The sequence below is a fragment of the Syzygium oleosum genome, unplaced genomic scaffold (genome assembly GCF_021117445.2).
Source record: "Syzygium oleosum isolate NSW1041296 unplaced genomic scaffold, Sole_v2.1 Sole_v2.03, whole genome shotgun sequence".
Taxonomy (NCBI): domain Eukaryota; kingdom Viridiplantae; phylum Streptophyta; class Magnoliopsida; order Myrtales; family Myrtaceae; genus Syzygium; species Syzygium oleosum.
The window spans coordinates 7,204,677-7,220,053 of record NW_026607487.1 but is presented as its reverse complement, the minus strand read 5'-3'; the positions used below and the strand labels follow the sequence as shown (position 1 = coordinate 7,220,053).

Below are 15,377 nucleotides of genomic sequence, written 5' to 3'. Positions count from 1 at the left end.
CCGGGCCGCCCCCCGCCGCCCCCCCCCCGGGCCGGCGCGGCCCCCGCGGGGGTTGGTCCGCCCTCGCCCGGGGCGAAAAAAAATTTTTTTTTTATTTTTTTTTTTTTTTTTTTTAAAAAAAAAAATAATATTTTTAATTTTAAAAATAAAAATAAAAATTGATTAAAAAATAAAAAATAAAAAAATTTTTTTTCCAAAAAAAAACGGGCCTTAAAATCCAATGCTTGAACCGTCGACACTTACATATCTCCCATTTAGCAGGCCCTTAATGTGGCCTCACTATTGTTGTAGAAGAAGAAATGAAATAAAACGTTGCTTTCCCACCATCTTTAACCAGACATGCGGCTACCTGCTCTTGTCTATAATGCATATATAGATTCGCACAACGATGTCTAAACACTAAAGGTGACAAAATAGAAAAAAGAGAGTCTAGACCATTACATGCTAACTAATTTCCAGGAACATCTTATTTTTGGTTACAAGTCTTCAAGCAATATCAAATTGCCATGACTCAAAGAGTGCCCTACCAACCATACGTATGCCCGCTAGATTAAGATTGCGGTAGACCGGATCGACTGTATATAGTCGATGAAGCGTGGACACAGCATATGCTTTGCCTGGACATAATGTCTTCAATTCAGAGTAAATTCGAGAAGCCAAACTTGTCCCGTCGTGCATAAAGCCTTGCTCAATGTGTGATTACACGTGAATGGATTGATTTACGCACTTTAGCTTTCAATATAGTTGAGCTGAGAGTTTCGGATTTTTGTGTTTGGAACAACTCTCCCGATCTAGCTCCATATGGCCATTTTGATGCCCTCAAATTTGATAATATCCACTGTCTTTGATCATTGGGACGCTTTGTGATTTAAAGAGATGGTCTACAATGCGAGGTGCTATTCCCTTTCCATTAAATTGACATTTTCAATTATGCTGCGTTTGGTACGATAGAATGGAGTTTGATCAGGGAATGATATATAATGACGGCTCCAATAACTTAGCTCGGTAAACCGTGGGAATAGAAATCAAATGAGGATTCTGGTGTTCAGTGGCGGGAAAATAAAGGTTATGGGAATTGTTCGCAAAGATTTAATTTGCATTCTACTTGCATTCATAGTATGATGATTAATATTCACCATATATAATGTTCAATTTTTAATTACCTAACATCAACTAGATTGATGGCTAGTTACATATATCAACAATAATTTAAAGTTAATCATCATAAATTACAATAGAATAATATTAATCTGTATTTATAATATTAATCGTAATAATTCATTCATTATAATCTTATAATTAATAGACTAATCAATAATTAAGCAAATAGTTAATGTGTTTTGGTGGAGGAATCACCATTTCATTCAAAGGGAACGGCGGGTCCAACTATTCAAGCATTCCATTACAGTCTTTGGGCTCCAATTCGACGACATTGGGCCTTGATCGGGTCACCCGACAATGTTGGTGGACCTCCCAATTCAACGACCTGAGTCTCGGAAGTAGGAACTTGCTCGGGTTCGGATCATACGAGTCAAGTGAATTAATCGTGGGATTTCGATTTGGTTATTACTAATGTTTAGACAAGCTCTACACCAATGTAAGAAGTATACGTACACACATATATATAAAGGAAAAAGGGTATTCACTAAACCTAACCAATGAGAGGACCTAGGCGAAGATCTGCCATGAAAATTTTGTTCGTAAAATGACTAAGTTCGCATGGCCCTATATATGGTTTGGTTTTTGCCCAAAAGCACTTTCGATTTGCGCTTCGAGTCTTATTGGGTAACATGTATAATTTGAAAATATCTCGAATGCGAGATAAATCTAATTTTTCCAATTGTACTATTAGATAACGCGCAAATTAAAAAAAATGAGTTAATTAAAAAAAACACAAACTTTATCTTGAGTGACAATTCTAGCTTGGACTTTTTTTTGTCTCAATAAAAAGTATCAACTTTTACTCGAATCCCAAATCTGGCCCTTGTGTTGTGAAATTATCAAATCGTTCGGGTCAGATTTGAAATTTAAATAAAAATTGATGATTTTTTTATGAAACAAAGGAAGGTTCGGGCCAGAATTACCACTCAAGATAAAATTAGTGTATTTTTTTTAAATTGGGAAAAAAAAGGTCAATTAATCAATCCACACTCGACGACAACACGATGAATTTTCAACCTTTTACTCCGTTTGAACATTCTATCCAGTACCCAGACATTAATAAGATTTAGAACTCAATTACAATTTTATCTATTATCCCTTTTAACCTCGCAAAACAACCGACAACCAAAAGCCTCTTCCGAGGTTTCACTGTCCATGAAAGTTGCTCGAGGTCAACACGTGCCTTCATCCGTTCCTTCGGTCGGAGTCCACCAGATCAACGACCAGCGTCGAAAGGAACGATCTTTAAACCCAAACAATCTCCATACTCACCTCGATCGAGGGATTCTTCCGAACCCCAAGTTCTTCAATCCCCGATTTCGGATCCAATCCAGCATCTTCCGATCACCGATCTGCTCCCGATCGGGCCTCCCGCAAGGAGATTCGAAGAAGAAGAATCGTGGGTCATGGAGAAGGTGATGAGCATGATCAAGCCCAAGGCGAACCCTCAGCAGCAATTGCGGGACTGGCAGCGTCGTCTCCGCCAGGAGTGCCGCAACATCGAGCGCCAAATCCGAGGTAAGGTTTGGTCGGCGTTGTTGGGGTGGGATTGAAACGCGCCCCGATGCGATGAGGACTTGTGCTCTCGTGCGTGTGTGTTTTTTACGGGTCTGGTGGGTTCGGTTTTCAGATATCCAGAGGGAAGAGAAGAATGTGCAGAAGGCGATCAAGGAAGCCGCCAAGAGAAATGACATGGGCTCGGCTAAGGTAAAAAAGCAATCTTTGTGATGCTCTGTCGTTGTTGTGTGAGTTCTTTCTCGAGTAAAAGGTTGCATCTTTCCGATGCTTTGGAGCTCCGCCTGGTCGTTTGATGTAATGGGTAGGTTCGAGTATGTACGCAGAAGAGATCGTGGGTGTAATTTTTCGAGTGCCAGCGGATAGTGGCGAGTACAATTCTGTGCGTAGAGCTGAGATGAAAAAACTTGGTTCTGGTTCTTGTAGCTGTTCTGGTGAAGCAATGTTGGCTTGTGTCGGCATGGAAGTTGCCATTGCTCATGGAATTTGCATGTTGAACTAGGTTCGATCATGCATTTCATCCCATGGTTCTCCTCAATTTCCTCTTCTTTGAGGTTGAATTTTGAGCGAATGCATTACTTAAGTACCTAATGTTTGTTAGTTTTATTCAGTTTGTTTTGATCATCCTCTACACTCTAATATGGTCTTCTGGCCAGCTGGGAAATTTGAAGCCTCATGGTCAGATAATCACAAATTTAGCTGATAAACAGTTGATACTTTACTTGATTCCTACACAACAGAAATTTATGCATCATGTAAATTTCTAATTGTCAGATATTTCTTGTTGATGCGTGTCTCGGACATCTACTGAATGTCTGACCCTAACGGATTTTTGGCTTTGTTACACTTGCATTTTCATTTATAAGATTGAATGGTGCTAAATGTACTCCAATGTGTGCTTACACGTGCTTGTATAACAGTAGTTCTGAGTTTTGTCTGCGTGATAAGCATTTCAGGCTCATACACGCATCTTTTAGCTTCCACTCCTCTATTGACATTGCAATGTTTTCCCCTTCTTTGTAATTCAACAGGCACTTGCTAAGGAAATTGTGATGTCCAAAAAAACAGTGAACCGTCTTTATGAAAATAAGGCACAACTGAACTCAATATCAATGCACCTTGGAGAAAGTGTTGGTATGGTTTTCTTGTGTTAGTTTAGATTTTTCCATATTGATTTTTTTACGTGAAAACTTGCTGTCTTAATTTGTTTAAGTGTCCATGCTTTGCATTGATGGAGGGTATACCATTCAAGGAAGTTTGTCTGTGATAGAGATAATTAGACGTCGTAAGAAAACCTGTGAAAATAAGCATAAAATTGCTGAGAATTAGGGTTATATCACCTGTTTACGGAGATTGGTAACAGCCTTCTTACAGCTATCACTGTAGGAGATATTGTGGTTGACAAGTTGATGAGTGGTGTGGCAACATTTAAATTAAAATTCAGTTTCTTAGGGCCAAATGTTGTCACTTCTCTAACCTACTTCTCTGGCATAAGATCTCTTTCTCCACCTTTTTAACCGACTTATTTTGATTGTATTTTCAGCAATTGCTCGGACAGTGGGGCACTTGTCTAAGAGTTCTGAGGTTATGAAGCTTGTTAATGACCTCATGAAAGCTCCTGAAATGGCTGTTACGATGAGAGAGTTCAGCAAAGAAATGACCAAGGTACGAGATCTTCTTTTCCCATATCAGTTGATGTGATTATATAATTTACATGATGGACTCTCTCCTCTGGGGGTTATGTGAATTGCGTATTTGCATTTTAAAATCCCTTTTGTTGTCAACATTCATGTTCAGAATGACGAGGGTGATGCCTATATTCAGGCTTCTTTTCATAGTATGTTGCTGTTGAAAGACAATGGAAACTTTTATCACCTTTTCAGCATGACCTTATAGTGCACAATTCAGGAACGTTATCTTGAGCAATTTGGCAATGTTAGTTCTTCATTTCATGCTCACTTGCTGGAATATGGCTTGCAAAGTGGAAAAAATTGGAAATGAAAATTGTGAATTATTCTTGTTACTTTTCATTATAAACCTTTTAACGAACAATGGGTTGTGGAGCAACCTGCATCCTGCAAAATACAAATAGCAGAGGTATATTATTGAATGCTGAATGCAGTTTGTTTATATGATATATAGGCTGGTGTGATAGAAGAATTTGTGAACGATGCGGTTGACACAGCTCTTGACACGGAGGACATGGAAGAGGAGATAGACGAAGAGGTTGATAAGGTCTTGACAGCCATAGCCGGTGAGACAGCTGCTCAACTTCCAGAGGCAGTGAGGAAGCAAAAGGTGAAGCAATCTGCTCAACCTGCTGCAGAAGAGGTATATCTGCTAATTAGCTTACTGATGGAACTTATTTCTGGTTACTCTTTTATTTACCCAGTAGGAAGCTAATTGAGAAACAATCACTGCTGCATTCTTACTTTTTTCATGTATTAAATGAATTTGGCATTTGTAGGATGAAGCGATTGCCGAGGGTGCTGATGATGAGGAAGAACTAGAAGAAATAAGAGCTCGCCTTGCAAAAGTTAGGTCTTAGTTCCATTTTTCTACTGTTCCACACTTTGACAGTCCAAGAGGTGGGGAAAGGAGCACGGGCAAACTATTTAGCCTAACGTTGGAGGACTGCGGTTCCTCTTTACTGTATTCTGGTTGATGTAGAGGAGATCCTATATAACACTTGACGGGTAATGACACATGGTGTGATGTTGTATAAATACGCGAGTTATGTGTAAACTTGAGCTCGTGGTGAATATTTGGCATGTGGGTCGACAAATTCACCGATATCGTGTAACACTCGAGCCAGAGCTTCCATTCTTTCAATACAGGAAATGACGTGGATCTTTCCGACTATTGCGGTTTAACTTTTATCTCGATGTCCACCGCGATTACTTTCACGTCATCCAGTTATTGGGTCGGCAAGGGTTTTGGTTTAAGGCATAGGACCGCACAGACAGTCTCATGTATACTGTGAATAAGAATACCGCAGCTAGCGAAGATTGATGATCCAACTTAGCAAGAGTAAGAAGTTGCCTTTGATCGAAACATGTTAAAGCACGAAAATCTTTGGACTATACTTTATCAAAGTTACATCACCATGTTTTACGTACGGAATCACTTCCCATATCATTTAGCAATAGCTCCATGCAAGTAGCACTTTGTTCCTCGATAAAATTACTCGGACGCAAGATCTGGCTAGGTTTACTTATTCGAGTCAATCCTCACCAGGATGAGAACCTGACGTCGAGATTTGCAGCAACATGGAGAGCAACAGATCTTCCCAGGTGATGAGATTGGACATTTAGCAATAATCACAGGTAGGATTGATTCCTTGCATGTTTATCCACAAATCCCGGGGATCGACCCCGGGTCTCAGCGCTACCCCGACGCCTGCACCATGATCTCTTGCGTCTTAAGTGAAGATAAAAGGAAACTTAAAAAATAGGGAAAATACAACCAAAAATCCCAAATTATGCCACCTGTGAAAAATTTACCTTGAACTTTTTTTTGTGACACATTTACCCCATAATATTTTGACTCATGGACATTTTCATCTTTTTCCTTTTTCTTTTTTTCTCTCTTCCCGGCGAGGCGACTTCGCTGACTCGGGCGGCGACCCTCGGCGAGTGTCACCCTCGCCGGATCCAGCGAAGCAGCCCTCGCCGGGAAGAGAAAAAAAAAAGAAAAGAAAAGAGAAAGGAAAAAGATATGAAAATGCCTATAGACCAAAATATTGTGGGGTAAATGTGTCATGAATAATAGTTTGAGGTTTTTCGTGTCATAAAAAAAAAGTTCGGGGTAAATTTATCACAAGTGATATAGTTTAGGATTTTTGGTAGTATTTTCCTAAAAATATGGTTTCTCGGTTATCTGTGCAAATCATACAAATTCGCCTGGTCGAGGGGGTCATAAATGTAAGTTTTCAACTACTACAATGCTCATATTTCAGAACATGAACAAACGGTATGCCCATTTGCATAGTTTAACCCCTAGTTCAGCAGTGCTTGACTGTCATGTCTCCTCTGAATCTAGACAAATCGATAATCTGGAATATCCTCAGCATTCACAAACATCTACATACATTGACTGAAGCTGAACCCATAGCATCACATCCATCTACCTGGATGATGTATACCAGCTAAGCACGTGAAATGACAATGCTCGAAGTTTCAGGATGATGCAGATATTATACATTCAAGCAGCTCTTACTCTGTACAGTTCTCTCAAGCCCTCAATCACTGGCTGGTATCCGGACCTCATGGGCACAAGCGACGTCACTCGTAGGTGCTGAGCGTTGCCACTCCGGGGCTTGGACAGCGTCATCCTGAACAACTCTCCTTCTAATATTCTAGCTGCTGCAACGGCTGCAGAAGAAAGCACCCAAATACTTAATATCTGCTCAGAATGATGGACTAAAACTGCTATGAGCTTCCTATGCAAAAAGAAAAATCTGCTATAAGCTGACTTCAATTTACAAAACGAAGTTCAGGGACTGTGATGGTCTCCCATGAGGTCCCGGAAAATCCACCCATGGCCTTCCAGAAAAAAAGCATGTCCAACGGGTTGCAGCTAGACAGCTGGTGCTTCGAGAGAAAGAGAAAGGAAAGGCAGAAAGACACAGCAGGCACTCATACAGACTTCTGTATGTATGCTCCAAAATGAGTAACACCATCACCATATAGCACTTTCAATTTTCCTGAGAAAATCCTCAACAATCAAATCCCAATAGCCATATAGAACCAAAATTTTCTCCCACCTTATAACTGATGCCCAAGACCAGAACTCCTGCCACCGGACGTGATCGGGTGATTTGTTTGGTACAAAAAGCCAAAGTCGAGATTTTGACTGAGACTGTTGGGAAATTATAACATCTCATAAAGAACATGGTCGAAGGATTCGGTAAGAAGCTTTACCAGCAAAAGGGTGAAGCTTGGCAAAATCGAAGAACTCGTCAGCACCCGTCCCAAACATAATCCTCGCAACCCGGTCGAAGCATATCACCGTGAAAACCTTCTTGTCGGTCGCTATAGACATCTGCATTTCCCATTCCCCACAACCAGAAAACTAAGCACTAAATCCATCGAACCCAGAAAGAAAAAAAACGCAATCTTTCACCGAAATCAAAAGGAAATCTCATCGTCTAACGACAAAGATAGAGAAATGCTGAAAAGGGGTTCGAGCAAGACTCACGAGGAGGCGAAAGAGGCGCTTGGAACGGGGAGAGCCCGGGTCGAAGGAGCTGAGGCTGCAGTATTTGCAGAGAGAAGAAGGGTCATCGGGAAGAGGCCTCTCGCAGACGGAGCATGCTCTGTACAGCAGGTTGGCGTGGTCGATCGCTAAAATGGCGCACACCTCCGTCGCCGTCGTCGCCGTCGCCGGCGCTGAAGGAGCTGAGGTTTCGGTGTTTGGCGAGAGACGAAGGGCCATCGGGAAGAGACCCCTCGCACAGATGGAGCGTCCTCTGCACAGCAGAACGGCGTGGCCGATTGCCAAAATGGCTTGAACCGCCGCGGCCGCCGGGTCGGGTTTTCCGGGTTAATATCACCAAAATCTCAAATTGTACGCCTTTAACAAATTTCCCCTCCGTTAATTTTCATTAAATTTTATATTCAAATTGCAGAATTAATAATACATGACAATTGACGACACGTGATAGCCGCGGACAGATGGAGCATGCTTTGTACAGCAGAACGAAGTGGCCGATTGACCGCTGTAGCCGCCAAGGTCGAGTTTTTCCATATTATTACCAAGAAAACCTCGTACTAGAATCTAACAAATCTATTCTCCGTTAACTTCTATTAAATTTTACCGTTAAATTACTAAGTTGGATAATACGTGACAGTTACGAACGTACTAGTATTCGATAATTCAATAATTCGGCATGACATTGCATTCTTTATACGACATTTTTTTTTCTTGAAAAATTCGATAAATATATTTTCATTTTCAAATTCCATATGTATATATATATATATATATATATATATATATATATATATATACATATATTTTTATCATTTTTTTGAGTCAAGACTAAGGTGATGCAAACTAAACGCCTCACCAACATTTACCTTTCTTTCTTCCTTTTTGTTTTCAAAACTCAACATGTTATGACAAAGCCTCCCAGAGGTTGGCTGGGTTGGTAAGGGTGTAGGACTTGGGGTCCCAGGTCTCAAGTTCGAGTCCCCTCTGCCGCGTAGCCTTATCATATTCTTGATTTACATAGAGGCTAGTTTGTGGGGCCAGATTAGCTCTCTTTCGGTTGGTGCCTGGCTGGTCGGACCCTTGTAGTGCGGCCGGTGCGGGAGTTCGGATTATAAAAAAAAAAAAAACATGATATGACAAAATTGCAAAAAAAAGTTGGTTTCTTTAATTTCGTTGAAATTCGGAGAGTTTTCCTTTTTATCTGTCGTCATTCAACAGTAAATAAAAACACCATTTTTATGAGGGGGGCGCGATCATATAATCAACACTCTTGTTCGAGGAAGACTGCAGAGCATCGATCTTCCAGCCCGAGTTCGCGTCCGGAGCTCGTTCCCAGTCGCACCACCGTCTGCTTCCCACCCGGTAGGCCCGAGCTGAGCCGTCGTCGTCTCTCTCTGGTTTGCTGCTCTCTTCTCCTTGATCCTCGTACCGCTTCCATGTTACTTTCGGCTTGGTGGGTCTGCGCTTCCCGTCTCGCAGTGGTTGCGTTTTTAGCAAGGAACCATACCGATGTTTGCTCCCTCAGAGCAGAGCCGTCGAGTGCTAGTGTTCATCGTGCTGCTCTGTGGGTCTCGTTTGGTTCATTCTAATCTGCCCCTTTTGCTTGCTGGGTGGGTGGGTGCCCGCGTTGAGAGGGAATTTCAAGAACGATGGTGGTCGCGCAGTTGTTTAGTTTTCCTTCGCATGTCTTTAACTTTGGCTAAGTGGGTGCTTATTTAATTTCCTCTGGATTGCTGCGGTTGATTTCTTGTGCGGTTTGGTTGGTAAATTGTTAACTTTCCGAGGTTTTGAGGTTTCTGTCTGGTGCAGTGTGTGGAGATTGCTTCTGTTGCGGAACTATGTGATGGAGCCCGACAGGTACTATGTGCTTTAGCTCATGATCCGTAACGAGAACATAATCTAAACCTCCTCACTTGCATTCACTCTCTTAACATGTACCGAAATGTTGCCCTGCTATGGACTCTCACCCAACTCATGTTCTACTCAAAAGGCGGGTGATGTGCGGTTTTGGCAGGGGGGGGGGGGGGGGGGGGTGGGAATTGAGTGAGGATACTGAGTTGAAAGTATACTTACAGTTAGAGGCCTTTGAAATGTGCGGGAAGTAGTGACATGATGAACTGGCTCTCGAATGTTTTCTGATACTAAACATGAAACTCAACCCAGTGATCATTGGTTTGAAATTTCTGCATGTTGAAATTCCCTTGTATTTCAATATAAAATCACATCCCTGTTTTTCCCCTATATTTCATTAAGATGAATCATTTGTATGGGTGCTGAGACTGTTCGCTTTCTATTGTGATTGTAGTCTCAGCCATTTTTTGAGATCATCTCTACAAAATGAAATGTCACATTGCGAGAGTTATCAAGAAATCTTTTTTGATTGATTAATGACTACCTTTCTCCTGTACCTATAGAACTGGGACCTAATGCGCTAGATTGCTATTTTTCTTTTCCCTTTACTACGCATCTTACTTGACCATTTCCATGAATCCTTTGTTAAGATCCTTCTATTTAGCAGCACCTTAAGATGGCATAGCCTTAAAGTGCAGGGTGATGCTCAACCATTACTTATACCGTTGAAATCTGGTTGTTAGGTTGAATTCTCCTGACACTTCTGTAATCACTATTGACATTTTGGGTCACCAACTGCAATTTGCTCAGGTAATACATGTTCTTCTCTACAGAATTTTCCTCTGTTCATAGCGGGCATCTTTTGCTTTTACTTTTGCGGGCTGATGGGGTTACATATTCTCTCCCGATGAGGAGAATATATCTACATTTGATGTAGTCTGGTATTATCACCTGCTATTAGTAGACATGGCATCTGTTTTTTATACAAATGGTGGATTGGGCTCTTCCTAAAATATCCCCTAATGGGAGCGAGCTCCTGTCTCACATCCCTCTTTCTTTACCCTAAAGCCTTTGTCTAAGAACTTTATTTCATTGTCAACTGCTGATCTCATTTCAATCCTTTTTGTTTTCATGTGTATCTCTTATTTTATTTCTATGAACCTGTGGATTGCGAACTTTCATTTTCATGTGTATCTCATATTTTGTTGCTACGACCTGTGGATTTTCTACATCAAGTCAGCGGCATACCTTTTTTGACCATTCCATTTGGTAGTGTCGGTTTGCTAGCATCTAATTATAAGGCCTGAATGAGGAATTTGGGTGTCACTGTGGCAGGATCCAAATTCAAAGCACTTAGGAATGACAGTTTGGGACGCATCAATGGTGCTTGTTAAATATTTGGTAATTTCTCATTATTCGCTAGTCTCATCGAGTGATCTTTGTGTGCTGTATCTTCTGCTTTATAACAGTAGTGCAAACCTTGCTGTCTCTTCGCCCTTCTTCAGCATGCGAACACATGTCAATTCTGGCATTTAGGGTCACTTGGCGATGTTTATGATATCAATCTAAAGAGTGTGTCTTATGGGTAGCGAAACAAGTGGAATAAATCATATTTTCCAATAAGAATTTAAACACTCACTGCTATTTACCTTTTCTATAGATCAATTATACAGCTAAACTGCTTTACTCTGTCAATTCTTTCAGGAAAAGAATTCTAGAAGGGGAAGATTCTGCCCATCTAAGGTCAAAGGAAAGCGTGTTATTGAGCTTGGTGCAGGTTGTGGAGTAGCTGGGTTTGGTGAGTTGTGTGTTGCTGTGGGTTATATGATTGATGTTTATTTATGGGTTGGCTGCACTGGAAGTTAGCAACCTCGACCCTGATTATCTTCTCCCTTTAGGTTGATATGAAGTTTTCTTTTCAGGCATGGCACTGCTAGGGTGTGATGTAGTCACAACAGATCAAGCTGAGGTTTTACCACTGCTAAGGAGGAATGTTGAACGGAATACTTCAAGGATCCTCCAGATGAATCCAGGTTCTTGGTACTCGGAAGTTCTCTGAATCTTTTCCAGATTATTTGAATCTTATATCTTCTAAATTAATGTGAAGTCATAAATTTTCTTTCACTGCCCTCGTCTCCTTCATTTGCATGCTGTTGTGAAAAAAATCTTGAAGATGCCAAGTGTAACAGATTGGTTGTATTTTTACTCTGCATAAATTGTTTTCAGTGTAACAATTAGTCAACTCACAAATGGGGAACCGGCTAAAGGCTGAAGAACTGGGGGTTTGCAATAGCACATTTTGTCTTATGTCAAATAATATCTTGCAGATTCATTTGGTTCGATTCATGTAGCTGAATTGGACTGGGGAAACGTGGAACATATAAAGGCTGTTCATCCTCCTTTTGACTTTATCATTGGCACAGATGTTGTAGGTTTCTCTTTTCTTTATATTCATGTTCGTTCTGGAGTTCCACGTTTTAAAACAGCTCCATTGAGTTTTGCTTTTATGAAGACGTTTTCCACATTTCATGCAACTGAGGAGGAAAGTTACTACTCATGTGCGAAAGAGCGTGAGTGAGCTTTCCGCTACCCAGTATACGGCTAAGGCAAATGGCAGTTGCATTTCTAGTGCCCTTCTTATAAGACCATCTTTTATAATAATTTTCATGCAGAAATCAATAAATCATTGAGACTCTGAGAGTCTAAATTCCAGTTTCACTAAATGGTGCCGATGTAGATATTATCTTGTGAGTTCCTTGAGTTTTGAGGTTTTTTAGAAAAAGTAATGCTAGGTTATTGAAAATAATTTACTAATTTTGTGTACTTACTGATGTGGCTGATTATAAATGAGCATTTCAACAGATGGGTCATATCCAACTTCCAATAGAAGTCTGTGACATCATTTAGCATACCAAATTATTAGAACAGTCTTTGTATATCTAACATTATTCTTTTCAAAAAAATGTAAATTCAAGGCATCCAAGTTTCTTTGGTTTGCTAAGTATATCCTATTCCTTTTCTATTGAGAGTAGGACCACAAACACTCCACAGAAAATGAAATTGGATCATAAGTTCCATAGATGACGTGGTAACATTCTGTAATTGGTAGACGTAGCTTTCATAATATTTTAGAGTTTAACTGCTTCCCAGGATCAAAGACTTAGAGGATAATATTTGTGTTCTAAAGATAAGGCTTTGTCTTGCCCACAGTATTTCTAAACCATATTGGATAGGGGAGGAAATTACCCAGACTGGTTTGGGAAATGACTGGATATAAGGTCAAATATGGGTAAATACTATCCTGCCCTTCTTGGTGGCTTCAAGGGCTGACCTTTCGTTGAACACGTTCAAGCGTTCCTTTGTCCAATTTATTACTAGTTGTTTATTTCTGCTGGCGTCCACTTGACAAATTAGGCCCATCTTCAGCCAAATGACCAGGGAAATGTATCTGAGCACTTTTGATTGACTTGCCAAAGAGAGAAGTAAAAGAAGATTGCTCCCTAATCAATCTAGCTCAGACCAAGCAAAATCTCAAACTCTAGCTAATAACAACCAGATGGCACATTAACTTGCTTTTTGGTGGGACACAATTATATGCTTTTGAAAATAAAAGGTTATCTATCTTTTAAGTTCAGATCTCCGTTTCATTTGAACTTAGGTTTATGCAGAGCATCTCCTGGAACCACTGCTGGAGACAATATGTGCATTATCAGGACCTAGAACCTGTATCTTGGTGAGGCCACGTTTATTTCTAGATATAATTTTGCTTTGAAAAGAATATGAAGATAAGTCTGCCACTTTTTTTTAGTTGGGTTATGAGATGCGATCCACAAGTGTGCATGAGCAAATGATGCAGATGTGGAAGAGAAGCTTTGATTTGAAACCCATTCCAAGATCCAAGGTACAATTTTGTTGTATGTTTTTATGGTCGCTTTTATTTATTTCTGACCCACTTTACGATATGCAGATGCACAGTAAGTACCAACATCCTAATATTCAACTTTTTATGATGGGGTCAAAATCCACGGAGAGAAGCACAGGAGAGACGACTCGGAAGGCGGAGAGCACAGATGAGACAACTCAAAGGATCGGGACTTCAGATGAGAAGACAAGGTTTGACCAGAAGATCAGTGAAGATGATACGGCAGAACCTCAAATGGACTGGAATAGTTTGGATAACAATCTCCCTGATGATCCTGCCAGTGAAAGATTCAAGGACGATGACGAATTGCTGGAGAAACTCAAGAGTGGCGATCTTAGTGAATGGGAAGCAAGAAGGTATGGGTCAATGGCTGCTCGGCTTCTTCGTGATGTAAAGATAACGTAGAGGTTCTTAAGGTAGTATTGCCAGTACTTATTTGTCAATGAGTGAAGTTTATCACAGCACCTAGAGAGTTGGTTAGATTTAGATGGTGGTCCTATTTGCCACATATAGAAACAGCCTATCTTCGTACGGAAACTGGTTCATTGAAGTCCTTTTCTGTCAGTTGATCCGCTCTAAATTGATGATACACCTTTCCAGCATGTCTTAAAAGTATTAGGAACTTATTTACTAATTGTCAGTGATTTAGCTGAGACATCTGTAGCATGATAACAGTCGTGGCACGACACAGATTGATCATCCGATGTTCTAGAATTTTACCTGAACTAGGTAACCATTAAATTCAGGATTCATAAAAGTAAATAAGTTTAATCAGTCCAAATGTGCTATTCTTACTTGAAAATAACTATTCTGCCAATATCTGGAAATAGTTGACCTGGTGTTTGAGAGTTGGAAGTGCCTTTGTTAGATTTAGATGGTGGTCATATTTGCCACATATAGAAACAGCCTATCTTCGTACGGAAACTGGTTCATTGAAGTCCTTTTCTATCAGTTGATCCGCTCTAAATTGATGATACACCTTTCCAGCATGTCTTAAAAGTATTAGGAACTTATTTACCAATTGTCAGTGATTTAGCTGAGACATCTGTAGCGTGATAACAGTCGTGGCACGACACAGATTGATCATCCGATGTTCTAGAATTTTACCTGAACTAGGTAACCATTAAATTCGGGATTCATAAAAGTCAATAAGTTTAATCAGTCCAAATGTGCTATTCTTACTTGAAAATAACTATTCTGCCAATATCTGGAAATAGTTGACCTGGTGTTTGGGAGTTGGAAGTGCCTTTGTTAAGTTGCTTTGCTATTTTTTTTTCCACTCTAAAGAAAGTTCCTTCTAAATTACGTTCGGGACATTTACTTGTTAATTACTACAACAACGGACTACTTTGAAACGCGCTTGCGACACCTGCAATAGCAGAAAAAACTTTAGGATTTAATTGAACCAATCGAAAGGTATAGGATTGATGACATTTCTCATGTAAGTTTTCCAATTTATTTTTCTGAAAATGATAGAGATAGACCTCTTGCGGGGGGCAAAATGTACAGCTAATCTTTTGCTTGCATCACAACACTGACTTAGCTGCACTTTTGACTCTTGCCCTTTTGTTTTATAATTCCTTTACGGTTTGAATAGATCCACTGAAATCATCAAATTTCAAAGTTTGTACACCAATTCCCACCAACCAAATCAGATGGATAAGAAGAGCGCTCGTAATATATACTTTGCATGTTGGCATGGGCTTATGAACTG

At 40.3% G+C, this 15,377-nt stretch overlaps 3 protein-coding genes across 5 annotated transcripts; 2 read left to right on the top strand and 1 right to left on the bottom strand.

Annotated features, from left to right (window-relative positions):
• The first annotated feature begins 2,318 nt into the window (after window positions 1–2,318).
• On the top strand, window positions 2,319–5,538 carry LOC115687500 (vacuolar protein sorting-associated protein 24 homolog 1-like). The gene is made up of 6 exons (XM_030613098.2): window positions 2,319–2,679; window positions 2,792–2,868; window positions 3,708–3,810; window positions 4,220–4,341; window positions 4,819–5,007; window positions 5,144–5,538. Exons 1-6 carry the CDS (start codon window positions 2,568–2,570, stop codon window positions 5,222–5,224), a joined length of 684 nt encoding a protein of 227 aa, XP_030468958.1. The 5' UTR covers window positions 2,319–2,567; the 3' UTR covers window positions 5,225–5,538.
• A 1,062-nt stretch (window positions 5,539–6,600) lies between these two features.
• LOC115687501 (uncharacterized) lies at window positions 6,601–8,214 on the bottom strand. The gene is made up of 3 exons (XM_030613101.2): window positions 7,876–8,214; window positions 7,599–7,719; window positions 6,601–7,049 (listed from the first exon to the last, which is right to left on the bottom strand). The coding sequence occupies exons 1-3, from the start codon at window positions 8,110–8,112 to the stop codon at window positions 6,880–6,882; spliced, it is 528 nt and encodes a 175-aa protein (XP_030468961.1). The 5' UTR covers window positions 8,113–8,214; the 3' UTR covers window positions 6,601–6,879.
• An 898-nt stretch (window positions 8,215–9,112) lies between these two features.
• LOC115687441 (uncharacterized) lies at window positions 9,113–14,265 on the top strand. Of its 3 annotated transcripts, none has more exons than XM_056310064.1 (10): window positions 9,113–9,287; window positions 9,700–9,773; window positions 10,485–10,551; window positions 11,077–11,142; window positions 11,446–11,539; window positions 11,664–11,774; window positions 12,069–12,169; window positions 13,400–13,474; window positions 13,550–13,642; window positions 13,709–14,265. In XM_056310064.1, exons 1-10 carry the CDS (start codon window positions 9,129–9,131, stop codon window positions 14,066–14,068), a joined length of 1,200 nt encoding a protein of 399 aa, XP_056166039.1. In that variant the 5' UTR covers window positions 9,113–9,128; the 3' UTR covers window positions 14,069–14,265. The 3 variants fall into 3 exon arrangements, with proteins under 3 accessions (XP_056166039.1, XP_030468868.1, XP_056166038.1); XM_030613008.2 differs by having other exon boundaries at window positions 9,149–9,287; window positions 9,700–9,747; XM_056310063.1 differs by lacking the exon at window positions 9,113–9,287 and adding an exon at window positions 9,310–9,593 and having other exon boundaries at window positions 9,700–9,747.
• Window positions 14,266–15,377: the final 1,112 nt, after the last annotated feature.

What these genes read in the sequence shown, in the direction of transcription:
- LOC115687500 (XM_030613098.2), top strand. Translation starts at nt 2,568, where the DNA reads ATGGAGAAGGTGATGAGCATGATCAAGCCCAAGGCGAACCCTCAGCAG. An exon ending in TCAGCAAAGAAATGACCAAG is followed by an intron (nt 4,342 to 4,818) that starts GTACGAGATCTT and finishes TATGATATATAG; the next exon opens with GCTGGTGTGATAGAAGAATT. An exon ending in CTCAACCTGCTGCAGAAGAG is followed by an intron (nt 5,008 to 5,143) that starts GTATATCTGCTA and finishes TGGCATTTGTAG; the next exon opens with GATGAAGCGATTGCCGAGGG.
- LOC115687441 (XM_056310063.1), top strand. Translation starts at nt 9,400, where the DNA reads ATGTTTGCTCCCTCAGAGCAGAGCCGTCGAGTGCTAGTGTTCATCGTG. An exon ending in ATGTCTTTAACTTTGGCTAA is followed by an intron (nt 9,594 to 9,699) that starts GTGGGTGCTTAT and finishes TGTCTGGTGCAG; the next exon opens with TGTGTGGAGATTGCTTCTGT. An exon ending in GATCCTCCAGATGAATCCAG is followed by an intron (nt 11,775 to 12,068) that starts GTTCTTGGTACT and finishes AATATCTTGCAG; the next exon opens with ATTCATTTGGTTCGATTCAT.
- LOC115687501 (XM_030613101.2), bottom strand. Translation starts at nt 8,112, where the DNA reads ATGGCCCTTCGTCTCTCGCCAAACACCGAAACCTCAGCTCCTTCAGCG. An exon ending in AGCGCCTCTTTCGCCTCCTC is followed by an intron (nt 7,720 to 7,875) that starts GTGAGTCTTGCT and finishes TGGGAAATGCAG; the next exon opens with ATGTCTATAGCGACCGACAA. An exon ending in CAAGCTTCACCCTTTTGCTG is followed by an intron (nt 7,050 to 7,598) that starts GTAAAGCTTCTT and finishes TTTCTTCTGCAG; the next exon opens with CCGTTGCAGCAGCTAGAATA.